The sequence below is a fragment of the Pecten maximus genome, chromosome 7, assembly GCF_902652985.1.
Source record: "Pecten maximus chromosome 7, xPecMax1.1, whole genome shotgun sequence".
NCBI classification, from domain to species: Eukaryota; Metazoa; Mollusca; class Bivalvia; order Pectinida; family Pectinidae; genus Pecten; species Pecten maximus.
In genome coordinates, this window is record NC_047021.1 from 46,123,006 (window position 1) to 46,143,118 (window position 20,113).

The window sequence follows — 20,113 nt, forward strand, 5'->3', positions numbered from 1 at the left end:
TTTGCTGAATTTTTATCCCCCAATTCATTTTTGAGGGTTAATTTAAGCTATCATGTTCTTTTTCATTATTTAACTTTTATGGATACACCTGCCGGGCTCTCCCCAGGTGCTACTTCTGACCTCCTGGGCTAACCTATAGTGCTGGTACTATAAACCCCAGGCAGAATGTTAGTTTTTACAGAGTAGCCCCTAAGAATGCCAAAATATAGTTAGTTAGTTTCGGTTCATTAATAAATCCAATTAACCTTACTACTGGACTTTGTTGTTTTGTATAAAATTTTAATTTATTTAATTTAAGTTTATACAAGTGTGAAAAGTCCATCCTCTTATCGTCTAAACATGTTATTAAATAGGTTAGTATATTGGAGGTAGATCGTAAGGGAGATATATGCTAATTAGGCCAAGAGGAAGTAACTGCTATAGTAGTCACGTGACCTAACTGACCAATGGTCAGCAGGAAGCATCCAGTCAGCCATCTTTGTGATGCGAGGATAAGTCAGACTCTAGAGATAGTTCATCTGCTTGATCGTCAACACCCGCCAACCCTCCCAAGTTTTATTTATTACATAATTAAGTATACAGGATGCCTGCCGGGCTCTCCCCAGGTCTTCCTACATTTAAAATTTTAGGCTAACATGTACACCTGCCGGGCTCCCCCCGGGTGTCAAAATTTTTTAGAATATGTTTCTATTAGCTTATACACCTGCCGGGCTCCCCCCGGGTGTTAATCTCTTAGAATGTGTTTATATTAGCTTATACACCTGCCGGGCTCCCCCCGGGTGTCAATCTCTGAGAATGTGGTTATATTTGCTTACACACCTGCCGGGTTCCCCTCCGGGGTGTCAATCTCTTAGAATGTGGCATAATATTAGTTTATACATGTACACCTGCCGGGCTCCCCCCGGGTGTCAATCTCTTAGATTGTGGTTATATTAGCTACACACCTGCCGGGCTCCCCCCGGGTGTCAATCTCTGAGAGTTTGGTTATATTTGCTTACACACCTGCCAGGTGTCATCTTTTTATTGACAGCATTTTGCATCTCATATAATTGGTGTGAGCAGTGGTGTTAGTCAGTCACAGACAATGCAAGTTATTGTCATGTTTTATTTAATTGCAATGCTTAGTTTAATTTAGGTGCGAAGTGATTCTATTTTGTATCAGTACAGTTACAACTGTCATATGCTCATTGTTACATGATCGTATATGGTTATACATATAATCGATTGTTTTAAGACAAGGTTATGAAAATATGTACTTGCATGGCAGAGATTGCTTTAACAGTTTCTTTATGAATGAGTATATGTATGTTTGTGTATTCCTGCTGGTTTTACGCATACTCTATTACATTGTTTTTGTATATCATGTCACTTACCATTATTGGGCTACTCTGTAAGATGAATTTTATCATAAGTTCTTTTTGACTGCCTTATTGATATTTACGGATTTCTTTAATTTAGGCCTTTAAAATTCAATATTTGCTGAATTTTTATCCCCCAATTCATTTTTGAGGGTTAATTTAAGCTATCATGTTCTTTTTCATTATTTAACTTTTATGGATACACCTGCCGGGCTCTCCCCAGGTGCTACTTCTGACCTCCTGGGCTAACCTATAGTGCTGGTACTATAAACCCCAGGCAGAATGTTAGTTTTTACAGAGTAGCCCCTAAGAATGCCAAAATATAGTTAGTTAGTTTCGGTTCATTAATAAATCCAATTAACCTTACTACTGGACTTTGTTGTTTTGTATAAATCGCCAAAAACAACAAGAAAGCTGATATTCTTTGGCCACTTTCTGACAGATAGTCGATCTTCTTCAGTTAGGCAAGAAAATGAATTTCGTTTTTAGGCTATTCTATATCAAAATCGTGTTTGTTTATGTTTCTTCCGTAGATAAACATCCGGTGAAATTCAAACATGGCTATCAGACTTCCCGCTAAAATCTCGCTGTTTGTTGCATCATGGGATAAAAAAAAAAGTTTTGTCGGAGATCTACTGTATCGATTTCATTCTTTTATTACTTGTTTTTTTATATTCTACTTCCTTAACCTCTATTGTTCCATACTTTTGGTATTACTACTTCAGCATTTAAAGCTTGCACATTGCACAAAATGATCGCACGAAGCGAACTCGTCAAATCTCGGTAGATTCCGTAAACCGAAGTAAACAAACGAGATCACGGCCCCGAGGTCATAGGTGAACCGACCGATGGTAATCTGACACAGGTATAAGCCTCGTCAGTACCTGTTATGTAATCCGGATGTTTTGTTTAAATGAGGGTAGGCACCTGTGATCTGATCGTAGTGAAAGGCAGTCAAGCTTGACAATATAAATTGTTATAATTAACGCCGCGGGCATAAGACTTAGTCTAAGAGGGGCAATATGTGTACAGGTGAGACGGGAGGTACGCAGGTAACTCCAATAAACAATAAAGCTAGGTATGATTTGCCATTACAGTCGACTGTCGCTTATATTAATTAACACCACGGGTGAAATTAACTTTCGGTACGACGTTAAGCATATATCCTGATCGCTTTGTTAGCTTAACACACAGGTTTCAAGATTTAGTTTAAAACAGTTGAAATATTTTTGATCGATCTTGGTGTTGCAGTTATTCAAGCCGTCTACTATATCAATTAAAATATTTATGATAGATCTTGGTATTGATCTTGATTTTTGTATACAATAGAGTATTTTATTTGTACACACAACACTCCTACGAGATCATTCTACAACAGATTAGAGTACAGCTACATTGTGTCGTTGTCCGAATTATCGTAGGATCTTGCTAAATAAATATCAGACCAATTAAAGTTTTCTTTTTGTGTTCACTTTCACCATTTCAATGAATGCGATGTAATTCTGATTTAAATACCGGAATATTGTTCCTTGATCATGCCTGTTTGTTGTCAGTCAAGCCATATCGAGATCGAGATCATCACAGGCGCTTGACTTCAATATACGTTTTACAAAGAAGCGTCCGAGTGACTATATCAGTATTACACATGTTTATATGAGTATATCGGTGAATATTTTGACAGAACACGACGTGATTTCGGGTGCAATTATCAGATGTAATCTTAAAACCACGTATATCCAGCAAGTATATGATATGCAGACAAAGAGCAGGTGATTTTAATTTCATTTGAATGAATTAAAAGCGTATTACAGGCACGGGCACGTGTGTTTGTAGAGTGATCCCCGATCTGGTAGAGGTTAACGTTTGGATAAACGAAATGTTTTAAACTCCGTTAAAGAGTTTATAATTAAAGCCAAAATACTGTAACTTCAAAGAACGATCTGGAACAAAATTTTTATAGAGCTAAGTTTTGACGTTCGTCACATGAACGTATAGTAACATTCATCAATGTGAAGTTTATTACTTCTGAGATGCATATGGAAATACAAACGAAAAGTGACAAAGAAATCACCGTTAAAATGTGTGAACCTTACTAACAAAGTACATTGAAGTGAAATACTTATGATAATAATTGTTGAATTTTAATTATTTTTAGATAAATTTCTGTGGTACTGATCAAAGTATGAAAAGTATTTTTTAGAACATAAAAAAGACAAAAAAAAACAAAAAAAGAGATCAAAAACATTTAATATTACCAAATGATAATTTTCTGTATCTTATTTGATAGATATTTGTTGTGGTTAATCCTGGGTATTATTTTTTTAGTCTTAGATTTGTAGTCGACTGAAAAAGTCAGATTTAATTTTGAAAATATTAATATGCTATAACCCCTCGCAATGTCTGAAAATATTCTAAGTCCATAATAAGTACAAAAAAAGCACAATGGCATTAGCTGAAAAATTCTAAGTCCCAAAAAAGTAGGAAAAAAGTACATCCATATTTTCACAATCTTTCAAAAAAATTCTAAGTCAGATTTTAGCACAAAAAAAGTACTCTGAAAAATTTCAGAGTCCAAATAAAGTACAGAAAAAGTACCCTGAAAAATTTCTAAGTCCAGAATAAGTACAAAAAAAGTACTCTGAAAAATTTCAGAGTCCAAATAAAGTACAGAAAAAGTACCCTGAAAAGTTTCTAAGTCCAGAAAAGTACAAAAAAAGTACTCTGAGAAATTTCAGAGTCCAAATTTAGTACAGAAAAAGTACTCTGAAAAATTTCTAAGTCCAGAAAAGTACAAAAAAAGTATACTTTTTTGGTACTTTTTCAAAAAAGTAGGAAAAAGTGTATACTTAAAGTAGCATAAAAGTATACTTTAGTGTGCTTTATTTCGGTATGGGATGTTTCAAATACTGGATTTCTGTACCAATTAATATGAGTATGATACAGATTGTGGTGGGAAATAATAACAACAACATCTCGTATGACTTCTTCTATTTCTATTAATCTGGTATGTTCATTGGAAACTTGTTAATATTGTTTAAAACTTTTAATCATGAATTCACAATACATTTTTTCAAATATTCATTATACATTTAATAAATAACTCTGATTTACATACTATCCGATTATAATCGATAATTGATCGGAAGGGGCTCTCCGATTATGCCGATTAATCGATTAGGAAATCACATCCGATTCCCAACACTACTAAAAAGGGTCAAATTGACTGAAATTTCAAAAATCTTCTTCTCTACTCGCAGATATGGTGGAATCAAACACTCTTCATAAATGAAAGGGTCTTAAGGTGCTTTACCAAAATTGTGAATTTCATGACCCAGGGGTCTCACATTTGCCCCTGGGGAGGGGGTAAACCTTACTATAGTTTATATAGTGAAATCACATTTTTGACTATAATTTGTTTGGTTTCGATTGGAATTCATTCTAACTTGGTTAACATTATCAGCATTAGATGACAGTTTGATGACATGCACATGTTAGCCCTGACTGACCCCAAGGGGCTGAGGGGCGGGGCTAAAAAGGGTCAAATCGATTAAAACTTCAAAAATCTTCTCTATTCTCAGATATGATATGGAATCAAATACTTATCATAGATTGAAGAGTCTTAAGGTACTTTACCAAAATTGTGAATTTCATGACCCTGGGGTCTCAAGTTTGGCCCTGGGGAGGGGGTAAACTTTACTATAGTTTATATAGGGAAATCACATTTTTGACTCTAATTTGTTTGATTTTGATTGGAATTCATTCTAACTTGGTTAACATTATCAGCATGGGATGACAGTTTGATGGCATGCATAGTTGGCCCTGACTGACCCCTAGGGGCTGTTGGGTAGGGCCAAAAAGGATAAATTAAATTAACTGAAAAATTTCAAATCTCAGGTGACCGATAAGGCCCATGGGCCTCTTGTTTCTTAGGAGTTGGCCCACTTTCTGTACATGTGTCCTTGCTCTCATCATTTTCGCTGATCTTTTGATGTTCCGGCAGCGGCTGACTTAAAAAATTTGGTTATGTCAGCCATGCTAGCAGATGTCGTGCTTTGTTTCTCGTTTCTTTTCCAATATATTCATGTATATCGTAGTCTTTGAGACGCTTGAAACAAACGAGTGGTGTGTACAAGCATCACCAAGATAATGCATTGTCTGTGTGTCCGCTTTTGTTTCAAGTTTTCGTTCATGTTTTACTATGTGTGTCTGTTTTACCAGGATTTATATGCACTCGCAGAAAAATGCAAGTACCACGATTTTCTACTTGCAAAATGAAAAATCGGCTCGCATTTAGCGAGTGTGCGAGCGTTAAATTCGAACGCTGGTAAATGATATTGGGACAGTAAATGATATTGGGACAGTAAATGATATTGGGACAGTAAGTGATATTGGGACAGTAAATGATATTGGGACAGTAAATGATATTGGGACAGTAAATGATATTGGGACAGTAAATGATATTGGGACAGTAAATGATATTGGGACAGTAAGTGATATTGGGACAGTAAATGATATTGGGACAGTAAATGATATTGGGACAGTAAGTGATATTGGGACAGTAAATGATATTGGGACAGTAAGTGATATTGGGACAGTAAGTGATATTGGGACAGTAAATGATATTGGGACAGTAAGTGATATTGGGACAGTAAATGATATTGGGACAGTAAATGATAGTGGGACAGTAAATGATATTGGGACAGTTTTGTGCTCGGATGAAAGCCTTCCAAATATGTTCAAATGTACTTTTCAAGGTCACAGAGGTCAAATGTGTTAAAAATGAATAACTTCTCAACAACCAAGAGACCCAGAATCATGATATTTGAACTGATCGTGGCTTTCATATCAGGCTTAATTTGTTACATGTGGTACTTTCTTAATTTAAAAATAAGAACTTCTGAGTATGTATTTTTCATTTGACCATAAGGCCCATGGGCCCCTTGTTGTTCTGAGGTGAAAGTCTTTAAAATGTGTTTGAAGAAATTATTGATGGTTCAACTGAGTGAAAATTTAGTAAATAAATACTAAAACTAATCTGTTTTTGACAGGTGCTGTTAAAGTTATTGTCAGTGAAAACGCCAATCACTGATGCGGACTGCCTCCGAGCTCTGGCCTGTAAGGTAAGACTGGATAGCACTAACTCAAGTGATGTCTTACAAATGTAAAATTGTTTGATGAATTTAATGAGGGAAAAAATAGTAGTGTTCATATTTTGAGCAAAACCCTGTATTGTATTACGTTTACAATGATTCTAATAAATAGGAAATGCATGGAAATAGCTGAAATATGGCTATAACTTGATACATTAAACCATGTCACTTTATCAACTCACCTGGTAGGATCCTATATCACAGCATATGTTGTCAGTCATATGTTAACACTTATATTTTATTATCCCCCCGCAGCGAAGTTAGGGGGGTATACTGTAATCAGGTTGTCCGTCCGTCCGTCCGTCCGTCCGTCTGTAGACGCATTTTGTCCGGACAACTCTTTCTAAACCGCTGAGCCGATTCCAATAAAACTTCACACACATATTAATGATCATGTGTAGATGTGCATGCCACTTTATTTTTCTCAAAATTATGGTTGCTATGGCAACTGGTCACTATATTACTGGGTTATCTTAGTTGGCCTCTAATTACCAGTTCCAATTCACCATTGACTCGTGCAGATTGCGGGGGTATTAGTCAGCCATTGTGGCGACAGTTCTACTTCATCTTCCAAACTTCTGAGCAAATTTCGACCAAATTTGACACAGAGCATAACTACGACATGTAGATATGAATGGTTTGAATTGATGGGGTTGTGGGGCCAATTATGATTATAAGTCCCCTACCGGTGAAACCGGGGGGAATGTAGGTTTTGCCTGCATCTGTCTGTCCGGTTAAAGTTTTAGTTAAAGTTTTATAATGGCACACCATTCACTTAATAATGGTATAAGGATGCTGATTCTTTGCATAGAGGTTCATTTGGGTGTGTGGCATTACTTTTGTATGGTTAAAACTGAAAAAAATTATTTTCATTTTTTGAAATGTTTGGCATATTATGAACTTAACTTTTTTCTCTGTATTCTTAAGGTTTATGTTTTCGTTAAAGTTTTATAATGGCACACCATTCACTTAATAATTGTATAAGGATGCTGATTCTTTGCATAGAGGTTCATTGGGTGTGTGGGATTACTTTTGAATGGTTGAAATCGAAAAAAATATGTTTTTTTTTGAAAATTTTGGCATATGAACTTAACTTTTTTCTCTGTATTGAATGCTTCACTGATATGAGATTCTTTTGGAATAAAATCAGTGTACTACTATATATGCAGTGCTATGCAGAATCATCTTCATATTTCAATCTAAGGTTGTTATTACACATTTCAATTTAAATTAAAATAATTCACTTAAGATTTATTTACTCTGTATACAGTAGACTTCCCATACCGAAAAAAGGTACAAAAAAGTTATACTTTTTTAGGTACAAAAAAGTTATAACTTTTGATGCTAGATTGGAACCATGTTTAAACAGCGGTTCCAATCTAGTACTAAAAAGTTATAACTTTTGATAACTTTTCTGTACCTAAAAAAAGTTATAACTTTTATTAGGTACTGAAAAGTTGAAAAAAAGGTATAAAAAAGTTACATTTCACACAAAATATTTTAGGTACTAAAAAGTTAAAAAAAAGTTATAACTTTTTCCAGGTACTAAAAAGGTACAGAAAAGGTACTAAAAAGGTACAAAAAAGTTATAACTTTTTCTAGGTACTAAAAAGTTAAAAAAAAGTTATAACTTTTTCTAGGTACTAAAAAGTTTAAAAAAGGTACTAAAAAGGTATGAAAAAGGTACAAAAAAAGGTATAAAAAAGGTACTGAAAAGGTAAAAAAAAGGTACAAAAAAGGTATAGAAAAGTTACAGAAAAAGTATGGAAAAGGTACAGAAAAATATAAAAAGATTTTGCTTCAGAATGTTTTTTTTATCCAGAAATATACTTTTTAAATACATGTCTACTAGACCACAAAACATCACAGAAATCTCCTTTCACTTTGCACATTTTCTTGAAAGACTAACAAAAGCACGATTTTTCGTCCTCATGGAAAACTTTATTTCGAATAACATTCCTTCCATGGATGAACGCAGCATAGTCATGAACTATTACACTGTCATACTCCTGCTCCTGTACTAAAGCATTATCAACTCTGTTTCTCTAGCTATATATTATAACTACCGTTTAATGTAAACATAAAACCAACATGTCATCAAGAAGTAAGTATTTTTACCGCATAACATAGCACTCTAACTGGACTGTTATTAATACACATTGTATTGTATACTACATAAAATGTGTTAGCTGTTTGAGGCATTGTTACACAGGAATGAAAAAAGTCTGAAATAATGTAAATGTTCCTCTTCTGGGATCCTTTCCTTGAAATTTGACTGACAATACTGCAAGAGCACTGATTTTTCCAGGAGCTGATCAGGGTGCTTCTTCCGGATTGACACTCTAGTCCATCAAAAAGAAAACAAAACAAAACAGTTAGTGATCTATTTACATATTGTAACTCTGTTTTCGGTGTAATAACTAGGACAGGTTGAGAGTTAACTGGGTTATTATAATAATTTATTAACTAGAACACTGAAAGTTTAAAGGACCCCATCAATTTCATCATGAGGCAATAAATATATCCCCCATAATCATCGAGAACCCATCTGCCTAAATCACAGAGTAATATTGGTTGGAATTATAGTGAAACAAAATCTGACCTTGGCCTTTGACCAAGTGACCTTGACCTTTGATCCAATGACCTTTGGTCAGTTGACTCCATGCATATGTTTAATTCTGACCAACTTTGCTTCAGCCTTGAAACAAAATATTCAATCAGTGAAAAAATGTAAAATTTGACCTTGACCTTTGTCAGTTTACACCTAGTTTAATTTCAACTAAATTTGCTTCATCATGTCATAACAAAATATTGATGAAAAGAAAATTTTTGTACCTCGACCTTTCAATCTAATGACCTTGAGCTTTGACCCTGGGTTTTGACGTAATTTTGTGAACTGTACCTGGCCAATTTCGTGTAAATTTGTCAATAAATTCTAAAATTATTAGACAGCAGCAACATTTGAGGGCTGGGAGACAGAAGTAATTACTATAGCCTAACAAACACAACTTATCATGTCAAATCAAAAAGAAGATACCCCCAGAGATATCATGTAATTGTATGATTATTATATATATATTATATCAATTTTATATATATCATATATACAAGAATGTTCTTTAGCCTAAGAAGGAAGAGAAAAGTGATTCCTAAATAAGGAATCACTTTTCTCTTCCTTCTAGATCTTAATAATTTGAAAACAGAAGCCTAAAATTTATCTTTTGAATAAGATCCATAAATAACTTTCTGAGAAACTTCCAAATTATAAAATTCAAAATGACAGCCTGTCAGCCATCTTGCATTGCATACAAGCTAATATATTGGGGGCGGGGATTATCAACTTAAAAGGGAAACTGATAGTGAAAGTAATCAATGTTTGTTAATTCAGCAAAAAAACATTTTAAATGAATTCACATAAAATAAAAAAAAGAAAGATTCTTCTCAAATTTTCCAATGGTCTATGTATAATAAAAAAATGTGCTAAAAATTGTATATAGATTCTACTTTGTAGATCTATTTTAAATACTTTGACAAATTTTCAATTAGGACTTTATTTTATTGGATTTCCTTGAAATTTAATGCACACAAGTAACAATCCCTCTCATTTATATATTTAATTTCCCGTAGCCGATTCCGTAGATATTATATAATTAATTATATAATTGCATATTAATTACATTTTAAAAAAATTAGCGTTGTGCGTATAATTAGGAATAAAGAACAAAATGTTCATGCTTACCATAAATTATGATGCATATATTCTCTATTTCAGAAAAAAATAGTAACAAATTTACGGGAAAACACGAAAAGAATTAACAAATTTACGGGAAAACATGAAAAGAATTATCAGGTAAAATAGCTGACGAAATTATTGCCTACCCCAATATAGTGTATCGAATTTCAAGAAAATCCATTGAAAAACGAAGTATATATATACTTTGGGACGTTCATACCAAACGCCATAAACAAAAAACGTGTATGGCCACATATAATATGTGTGAATCCTGTTTAAATATATCATAATATTGACCCTGAAGTGAAGGTGAAGGATTAAAAAAAAATCACTTGGCAAGCAAATTAAACTTACGATTGAAAGATGCAACATTTATAAATCGACTGTGCGTAAGGGGCGAGTGGTCCGAGGATCGTGAATGCTGGTGAATTTAGTCCTGAAACATGACGTATTTCATATGAACATATTCATTCAATGTTGTTTAATGTATGACGATCGCGAGAGCGACAAAATCTGCGATTCGAAGACAAATGAGAACATAACTTACCCTGATTTCATGTTGTCCGATAATTCAGTGTTCGCCAAAAGCTAGATGAAATTTGATATTCTGTTCCCAGTTTGTCGATTGTATTACGGGAGTGGGGAAATTAAATGTCGCCAATATAAAAAACGTGATTTTGTAGGTCTAAGCTTTCATCACGTTTCCGTAAAGAAACAAAATGGCCGCCACTTGTAATACAAATCTCCCGCTAAACTGAACGGAGCGCCGCCTGGGGGTGGGTACATGTGTACAGTAGTGAACGAAGAAGAGAAATGTCGAATAAAATTATTAGGCCACCTACGATGTCATGAGAAATCCTATCGATATCATTATATATACACTTTTTTTTAATTGTTGTTATATATTGCTATTTAATTATTATTATGATTACTGCAACATCGTACTCTTTCACAGTGCACATGATCGCACACATGCATTTTATAAGTGTCTGTACAGAGAAACTAACGTGTCATATGATCTGTTATATTCTTGATACCGATAATATTGTGCACAGGTGAGATACCCAGGTAAACTGGCCAATGCAACAACTCATAGACAGTCAGGCATGAAAACGATGTAACTAATTAATTAACGCCCCAGGACACCGCTATGTCAGCAGGTGAACTGGACACTCCTCAGGTACACAGGTATTTACAAAATTCAATGAGTTCGGTAGACTGCCGCTAATTGTATTCTAATTAATGCCCCGGGGATGAGGTCTTCGGTGATTAGCTTGTGCCTGACGGGGTCGCTTAACTTTTGGTGCGTGGTCCCACTTTTCGTGAGGTAGGCCTTGGCCTACACACATGATGTTGCACGTTTCAGTAACAGCACTACCGCCACTAGGCTACTGTAATACTACGAGATCAATTCTCCTGCAGATGTCCTTTCTGAATATTCTGACGATCTGGCTTATAGATATCTGACCAATTGATTGTTAGCCCACCATCATCAGATGGTGGGCTATTCAAATCGCCCTGCGTCCGTGGTCCGTGGTCCGTCCGTCCGTCCGTCCGTCCCTCTGTCCGTCCGTAAACAATTCTTGTTATCGCTAATCCTCAGAAAGTACTGAAGGGATCTTTCTCAAATTTCATATGTAGGTTCCCCTTGGTGCCTAGTTATGCATATTGCATTTTGAGACCAATCGGAAAACAAGATGGCCGACAGGCAGCCATCTTGGATTTTGACAATTGAAGATTGTTATCGCTATTTCTGAGAAAGTACTGAAGAGATCTTTCTTAAATTTCATATGAAGGTTCCCCTTGGTGCCTAGTTATGCATATTGCGTTTTGAGACCAATCGGAAAACAATATGGCCGACAGGCAGCCATCTTGGATTTTGACAATTGAAGTTTGTTATCGCTATTTCTGAGAAAGTACTTAAGGGATCTTTCTCAAATTTCATATGAAGGTTCCCCTTGGTGCCTAGTTATGCATATTGCGTTTTGAGAATAATCGCATAACAACATGGCCGACAGGCAGCCATCTTGGATTTTGACAATTGAAGTTTGTTATCACTATTTCTGAGAAAGTACTGAATGGATCTTTCTGAAATTTCATATGTAGGTTCCCCTTGGTGCCTAGTTATGCATATTGCGATTTGAGACCAATCGGAAAAAAACATGGCCGACAGGCAGCCATCTTGGATTTTGACAATTGAAGTTTGTTATCGCTATTTCTGAGAATGTACTGAAGGGATCTTTCTCAAATTTCATATGTAGGTTCCCCTTGGTGCCTAGTTATGCATATTGCGATTTGAGACCAATCGGAAAACAACATGGCCGACAGGCAGCCATCTTGGATTTTGACAATTGAAGTTTGTTATCACTATTTCTGAGAAAGTGATGAATGGATCTTTCTGAAATTTCATATGTAGGTTTCCCTTGGTGCCTTGTTATGCATATTGCATTTTGAGACCAATCAGAAAACAACATGGCCGACAGGCAGCCATCTTGGATTTTGACAATTGAAGTTTGTTATCACTATTTCTGAGAATGTACTGAATGGATCTTGCTCAAATTTCATAAGTAGGTTCCCCCTGGTCCCTTGTATTGCATTTTTGGACCAGTCTGTCCTGAAAACAACCTGGCAAACAAACAGCCATTATCGTTAAATCTCAAATTTCTTATATAGCTAGGATTCCCTTGTTTGAAAAGTACTGGAGGGATGTCTCAATTTGCACAGATTAGTAAAATGAAGGGAAAAGTAGAGAAAAGATCAATCTGACATGGAACTTATGAAGATCATTCAATGGTGGGCGCCAAGATCCCTCTGGGATCTCTTGTTTAGCTCACCTGGACCGAAGGTCCGGTGAGCTTATGCCATGGTGCAGCGTCCGTCGTCCGTCGTCCGTCCGTCAACATTTGCTTCAAATCGCTACTAGTCAAAAAGTTCTTATTGGATTTTGACCAAATTTGATCAGAAACATCCTTGGCAGAAGGGGATCAGATTTTGCATAAATGGTGACTCTGACCCCCAAGGGGCCAAAGGGGCGGGGCCTAATGGGGAAATAGAGTTAATCCCTTTAAATCGCTACTAGTCATAAAGTTATGAATGGATTTGAACCCAATTTGGTCAGAAACATCCTTCAGGGAAGGGGATCAGATTTTGCATAAATGGTGACTCTGACCCCCAAGGGGCCTGAGGGGCAGGGCCCAATAGGGGAAATTAAGGCAATTCCTTTAAATCGCTACTAGTCATAAAGGTATGATTGGATTTGAACCCAATTTGGTCAGAAACATCCTTTGGGGAAGGGGAACAGATTTTGCATAAATGGTGGCTCTGACCCCCAAGGGGCCAAAGGGGCGGGGCCTAATGGGGAAATGGAGGTAATTCCTTCAAATCGCTACTAGTCATAAAGTTATGAATGGATTTGAACCCAATTTGGTCAGAAACATCCTTCAGGGAAGGGGAACAGATTTTGCATAAATGGTTACTCTGACCCCCAAAGGGCCAAAGGGGCGGGGCCTAATGGGGAATAAGGGAATTCCTTCAAATCGCTACTAGTCATAAAGTTATGAATGGATTTGAACCCAATTTGGTCAGAAACATCCTTTGGGGATCGGGAATAGATTTTGCATAAATGGTGACTCTGACCCCCAAGGGGCCAAAGGGGCCAAAGGGGCGGGGCCTAATGGGGAAATAGAGGTAATTCCTTCAAATCACTACTTGTCATAAAGTTATGAATGGATTTGAACCCAATTTAGTCAGAAGCATTCTTGGGGGAAGGGGAACAGATTTTGCATAAATGGTGACTTTGACCCCCAAGGGGCCAAAGGGGCGGGGCCCCATATGGGAAATAGAGGTAATTCCTTTAAATCGCTACTATTCATAAAGTTATGAATGGATTTGAACCCAATTTAGTAAGAAACATCCTTTGGGGAAGGGGAACAGATTTTGCATAAATGGTGACTCTGACCCCTAAGGGGCCAAAGGGGCGGGGCCTAATGGGGAAATAGAGGTAATTCCTTCAAATCGCTACTAGTCATAAAGGTATGAATGGATTTGAACCCAATTTGGTCAGAAACATTCTTATGTGAAGGGGAACAGATTTTGCATAAATGGTTACTCTGACCCCCAAGGGACCAAAGGGGCGGGGCCTAATGGGGAAACAGAGGTAATATCTTTAAATCTCTACTAGTCATAAAGTTATGAAAGGATTTGAACCGAATTTGGTCAAAAACATCATTGGGGGAAGGGGAACAGATTTTGCATAAATGGTGACTCTGACCCCCGAGGGGCAAAAGGGTCCCATATGGGAAATAGAGGTAATTCCTTTAAATCGCTACTAGTCATAAAGTTATGAATGGTTTTTAACACAATTTAGTAAGAAACATCCTTTGGGAAAGGGGAACAGATTTTGCATAAATGGTGACTCTGACCCCCGAGGGGCAAAAGGGTCCCATATGGGAAATAGAGGTAATTCCTTTAAATCACTACTAGTCATAAAGTTATAAATGCATGTTGTAAACTCAGAGAGTCTGGACTTCATTATTTCTTTAAAGCAGTTGGGATCCCCACGCTATAACCATAAATAGCATTGTTTGAGGTTAACAAACAAAAGGAATTGAACATGAACATTATTTTGACATTTGGTCAAATCCAACCAGGTGAGCGATACAGGCCCCATGGGCCTCTTGTTTAATGTGTTCACTGACAAAACATCGTGTGCGCTGTTTTCAGATTAAAATGCCAGAATAGAACCTCGTTCTTTGTTTATTGTAATTTACGTCATATCGAGATCATCAAAACGCTTTACTTAATTGGAGTTAAATCAAAGCGTCTGAGAGTTTCGGACGATCAAAATGACACAAGTGTTACACACGTGTGTTTGTTTACCGCTGGAGTTCGTGTCCAATGCGGCATAATTGTGCATGCTACTACAAGATTTAATGTCAAAAGCGCAAACATCCAGAAAATATGCGATGCACTGACAAAGACCATGCTATGTTAATCCCATTGGGATGAATGAGGCTTGGGTTTTCCGGAAAATGTTTTTGTGGGTGAGCGACCCATCGTCTCATGTGATCCCCTAATTTTATATCATCATGTTCTATGTACGTACGTTTATGAACGTCTGTGTTGGGATTAACGAACTGCTTATCTTTTTTAACAACCGACTTTGTTCATGTCCAGACTTATCAATGTTAAGTTGTAATTATTCACGCCCTCTGAGATAAAAAGATTAACTTAAAAAAAACTGCCCCCCCCCCCCCCCAAAAAAAAAATGCATTTCAAGGGTGTGAATCTTGTACTAAAAATGCAATAAATTAAAAGTGAATACCTTTTTAATTTTAAATCTATATGTATGTTATTTATCAAAATATTTTTGATGCCTCTCTGGAAAGTAAAGTATATCTATGCATGGACATCTCAACACACATTTCGGATTCCAATCACCTGTTACCTAGCTTACCTGTCGTTGAGGTCTTCTAAAGGCGATTCGCCTCTCTGACCCATCACAAATTCCCTACAGTTCACTGATAATTGTATTTTAATTAATTGTATGTACATTATTAAATCAAGATTTCCATTTAAATGGGGATTGAGCTTATATTGATTGAATTCTCTCTGAATACATCAAACTAATTAACCTGTAATAGAATTTCACTGTCACTGTCTTGTATAATTATTTGTGATTACATTTACAGTAATTATTATGAGTCATAAGCAAACATAAGATTTATTTAGTAATCTTATGGTTGTCCAGAGAACATACAGACAAGTTTTGCTAAAAATAATCAGTCTTTTAAGATGTTGTAAATATTTTCTAAGTCCAGAAAAGGTACAAAAAAGTTATACATGCAATTTTCTATGTCCAGAAAAGTTTTGCTAAAATTAATCAACCTTTTCAGATGTTGTAAATATTTTCTAAGTCCAGAAAAGTTACACAAAGTTGTACATGAAATTTTCTAAATCCAGAAAAGGTACAAAAAAAGTTATACCTGAAATTTTCTAAGTCTAGAAAGGTACAAAAAAGTTACATCTAAAATTGTCTAAGTCCCAAAAAGTTATCAAAAGTTACATTCATAAATTCTAAGTTTTCAAAAAGGTACAAAAAAGTTATAACTTTTTTGTACCTTTTGAAAAAGGTACAGAAAAGGTACTAAAAAGGTACAAAAAAGTTATAACTTTTAGGTACAAAAAAGTTATAACTTTTTATAACTTTTTATGGTATGGGTTAATACCTATATATCTTTTAGGGGCAGGAATCATTGTTTATTCAACCCAATAAAGTTGAATTTACACATTGTTTGGAGTGAACTTATTTTCATAAAATGATCATGTTTCAGTTTTGGCTAAACTTTTTTACTCAAATTTGGCTAAAGGTTTAACTTGGGGGCACTCAGGTAGGGGACATGTATTGGTTTAGCAATACTCACAGAATGCTTGTTGATTATGGCATAATTGACTACAATCACCAACTAACCTTTACCTACCACCATCACAAAGTATTGATCTTCATCTGGTGTGTATCCTTTTGAATTAAAGTCTAATATTAAATATTAGGCAGGTTTACAAAGCAGATATGGGGCCTGCCTGTCATCCAAACACAGTCAATTTAACACACTGCATGGCTTCACTTGAAGCTTTTGGAGATTTATGCTCCTCCTTGCTGACCAGTACAGGTCATGCCAAGGCTAAATAAACTGTATCAAAGGACATCTCATGTCCGCTTGTCAACTGCACACATGTGCAAATATATACTCAAAGCACCTGCTTGTCTTTATGTTCTCTGTCTCTCAGATAAACAAACCTTATCAAAGCAACTTCCCAGTCTGAATGTAATGGGCACAGATAAGACTTGCATGCAGATGTTATCTTGGGGAATCTAATTACCCTTATCACCCAGTCTTGACCAGTCTGGCTCTATCCATGACCTCCCTGACCCTACGGTTATCTATGAAGGGAGGTTTCACTCCTGCACCTAATTTACATATTCTAATTAAACAGCCCCTTACTAACAAGGTAAGGATGTCAAGAGATCCAATCAGAAGACCACGCTCGGTCACATGGCTAATGTCAATTTCTCCTCAGAAATTCTATCCAAATTGCCATTGTTGTTCTAACTGCTGGAACAAACAGTCATATTCCAAAACTCTGTGTTTTGTTGGCCTCTCATCAGAGACTGCTACAACTTCATCCATTCACCGAAATTGTCACAACTTAACAGACACATCCTCAGCAAGACATTCTTCCAAAACACTCATCAGTTATAGATATGTCAGGACGTGGAAAAGGTCAGCCTTGTGAAGACAGTAAGGATACTCTCTATTCTGCTGTCAGTACGACAGGTGGTAATGTCAGCAACTGGGACTCTAATAAGCCAGAAAACTGGACTATAGGTGAAATAAGGACACGACTGCTGGAGCAGAACATCAGACCATCAAGTGGTTTTACCAAAACTATGCTGGTCAAACTGTACAAAGAAAATAATACCAGTGTTAGTGATGGTAACAGTGATGTGATGCCACCTACAGATAATGGCCTTACACAGCCTGGCTACCACAGCAGGAATCCCTCATCAAATGAGGCAATGAAGGCTCTACAAGCACACGTAACCAGGCTGGAGCAATTAATACTGCCAAAATACAGTAGCAGCGGGACAGTCCCTAGCTGTACCAGGTCAGGTCCTGACTGCGACCTCAATGACCTCACCAACCTCACCGACCTTAGAGCCCCCAGCTGTAGCAGGAGGCATACCAAACAATTATGTGCCTCAGCCTGATGTCCTTCTACAACAGACAGGAATTTCATCAGAATCTCAATAGAAGTCGTACCTCAAGCCATACGCCAGCAGATAATAGAAGGTAAGGACGTCAACTTAGCTCTACTATTACTGCCATCTTATGACTATGATTGCACACGCTACAATCGATTCACTGAAGTTGGGGGGCGTACTGTCCCGCTCATAACAGACCCGCGTCTCTGTAAATCTCTCACTCTCGGAGAGTTTGTCAAGGCCTTGTCAATATATAGGAGCATCATGTGTGAATATTACCCTAATCGCAGACAGGAGACATAGTAGAACTAGCCACAACATATCCTTGTCCTGTATTCTATGAATACCATAAAGCTTTCGCCACTAGGGCCGCAGCACTTTTACACCAGTGTGGCATTAAGGTCAACTGGGCGATTCGGGACAATCAACTTTACACCACGATATGTTCCGGATTTAGGAGTAACAGCTGCAAACTGTGCAACAACATGAATCATACCGAAGACTTCTGTCCTCTCATTTTGAATGGCCTAGGATCATCAGCAAAAAACCATAAAGGAAACAATAGGAATGGGGACAGCAACACAGACAGTAAAGGAAGGACCAGGGTCATTCACCATGGTAAAGAGGTCTGCAACGATTACAACGACCAAGATGGCTGTAACCGTGACAATTGCCCCTACCTTCACATTAAGAAATCTTCAATTAAATCAACTAAAACACATAAAACCAACGAATCAGCTAAACAATGACAAAAGGCCAACCTCCGGGATTTCAAGGCGTCAAATCCTATCAATATAGCAGCACTGTAGAGAGAACTAAAAAACTACCCTGATAAGAACTTTGTGCAGTCTTTGATTTCTGGATTATCAGACGGCTTTGTCACGGGAATGTCTGCACTACCAGACACATCTCTAATCTGCAAGAACTTAAAAAGTGCCACTTCTTAACCATACGTTGTCGATGAACTTATAAGTAACGAAGTTAACAAGAAATTCTTAACTGGCCCTTATACAGAACCACTTTTTGATATATACAGGATCAACCCAATTGGAATAACGACAGGGAAGTACTCTGACAAGAAACGCCTAATCGTGGACCTTTCTGCCCCCCATGACTCCAAAGGTAACAGCATCAATGAATTAATCGCTGAAGAGGAATACTCATTGGCGTACATTAGTGTTGATGATGCCATAAATCAAATCCAGCATACATGAAGACACTCCAAGCTGTGTAAACTTATACCTGTTTCTCCAAAACTCTGGCCTTTCTACGGTATATGCTGGAAACAACAGTACTATTTTTATACCAAACTCACTTTTGGGTGTCGTACCAGTCCTAAGATCTTTGACCTTTTATCAACCGCTCTCTGTTGGATTTTATCAACTAACTATCAGATAGAATACATAATTCACTACCTGGATGACTTTCTTACAATCGACAGACCAAATGTGGTAGCTGAACGAACAATGGCAATTTGGTGCTTTTTATGACGGTCAGTGGTTCCACGGTCACTGGCCACATCAAATATCCTTGGACAGTTCTCAAATGTCAATTGCTTTCATGGAACTATATCCTATCGCACTGGCCTGTATGATATGGGGACACAAGTGGGCAGGTCTCAGAATTAGACTACACTGTGACAATCAAGCAACTGTTGATGTCATCAGGAAAGGGCGTTCTAAATGTGCTTATATCATGCCATTTATGCGACGTTTAACTTGGTGTACTTTTATCCACAACTTCGTTCTCACAGCCATGCATATCCCTGGAAAACAGAATAATATTGCCGATGCCTTATCTCATTTCCAAATGGACCAGTTCCACGACTTGGCACTAGCAGCAGAGAAGAGCCAAAAAATCCCATTCCAGATTACAACAATGTGCCTCTATACTAGAACCAGCAGTGCGTGACCTATGGAATGCTGCAGTGGCTCATTCGACTAGAACTACCTACACATCAGGTGTTTCCTGTTTCAAGAACTAAATCATCCTCATGAATGGTATAAACAACCAAGCAAGTGTGTTTACCAACGTTACAGAAGAATTATTAATACTCTTCGTGACTCATTGTTATCATAACCTCAGATTGAAATATTCTACAATTAAGCTG

At 36.9% G+C, this 20,113-nt stretch overlaps 1 protein-coding gene across 1 annotated transcript in view; it reads left to right on the forward strand.

Moving 5' to 3' along the window:
- The window catches only part of LOC117330988 (DDB1- and CUL4-associated factor 1-like), a 225,087-nt gene that overhangs the window by 80,045 nt on the left and 124,929 nt on the right, over window positions 1–20,113 (forward strand). The window contains exon 18 of the mRNA XM_033889585.1: window positions 6,407–6,478. Coding sequence (XP_033745476.1) covers window positions 6,407–6,478 — 72 coding nt within the window. The remainder of the gene's footprint in view (window positions 1–6,406; window positions 6,479–20,113) is intronic.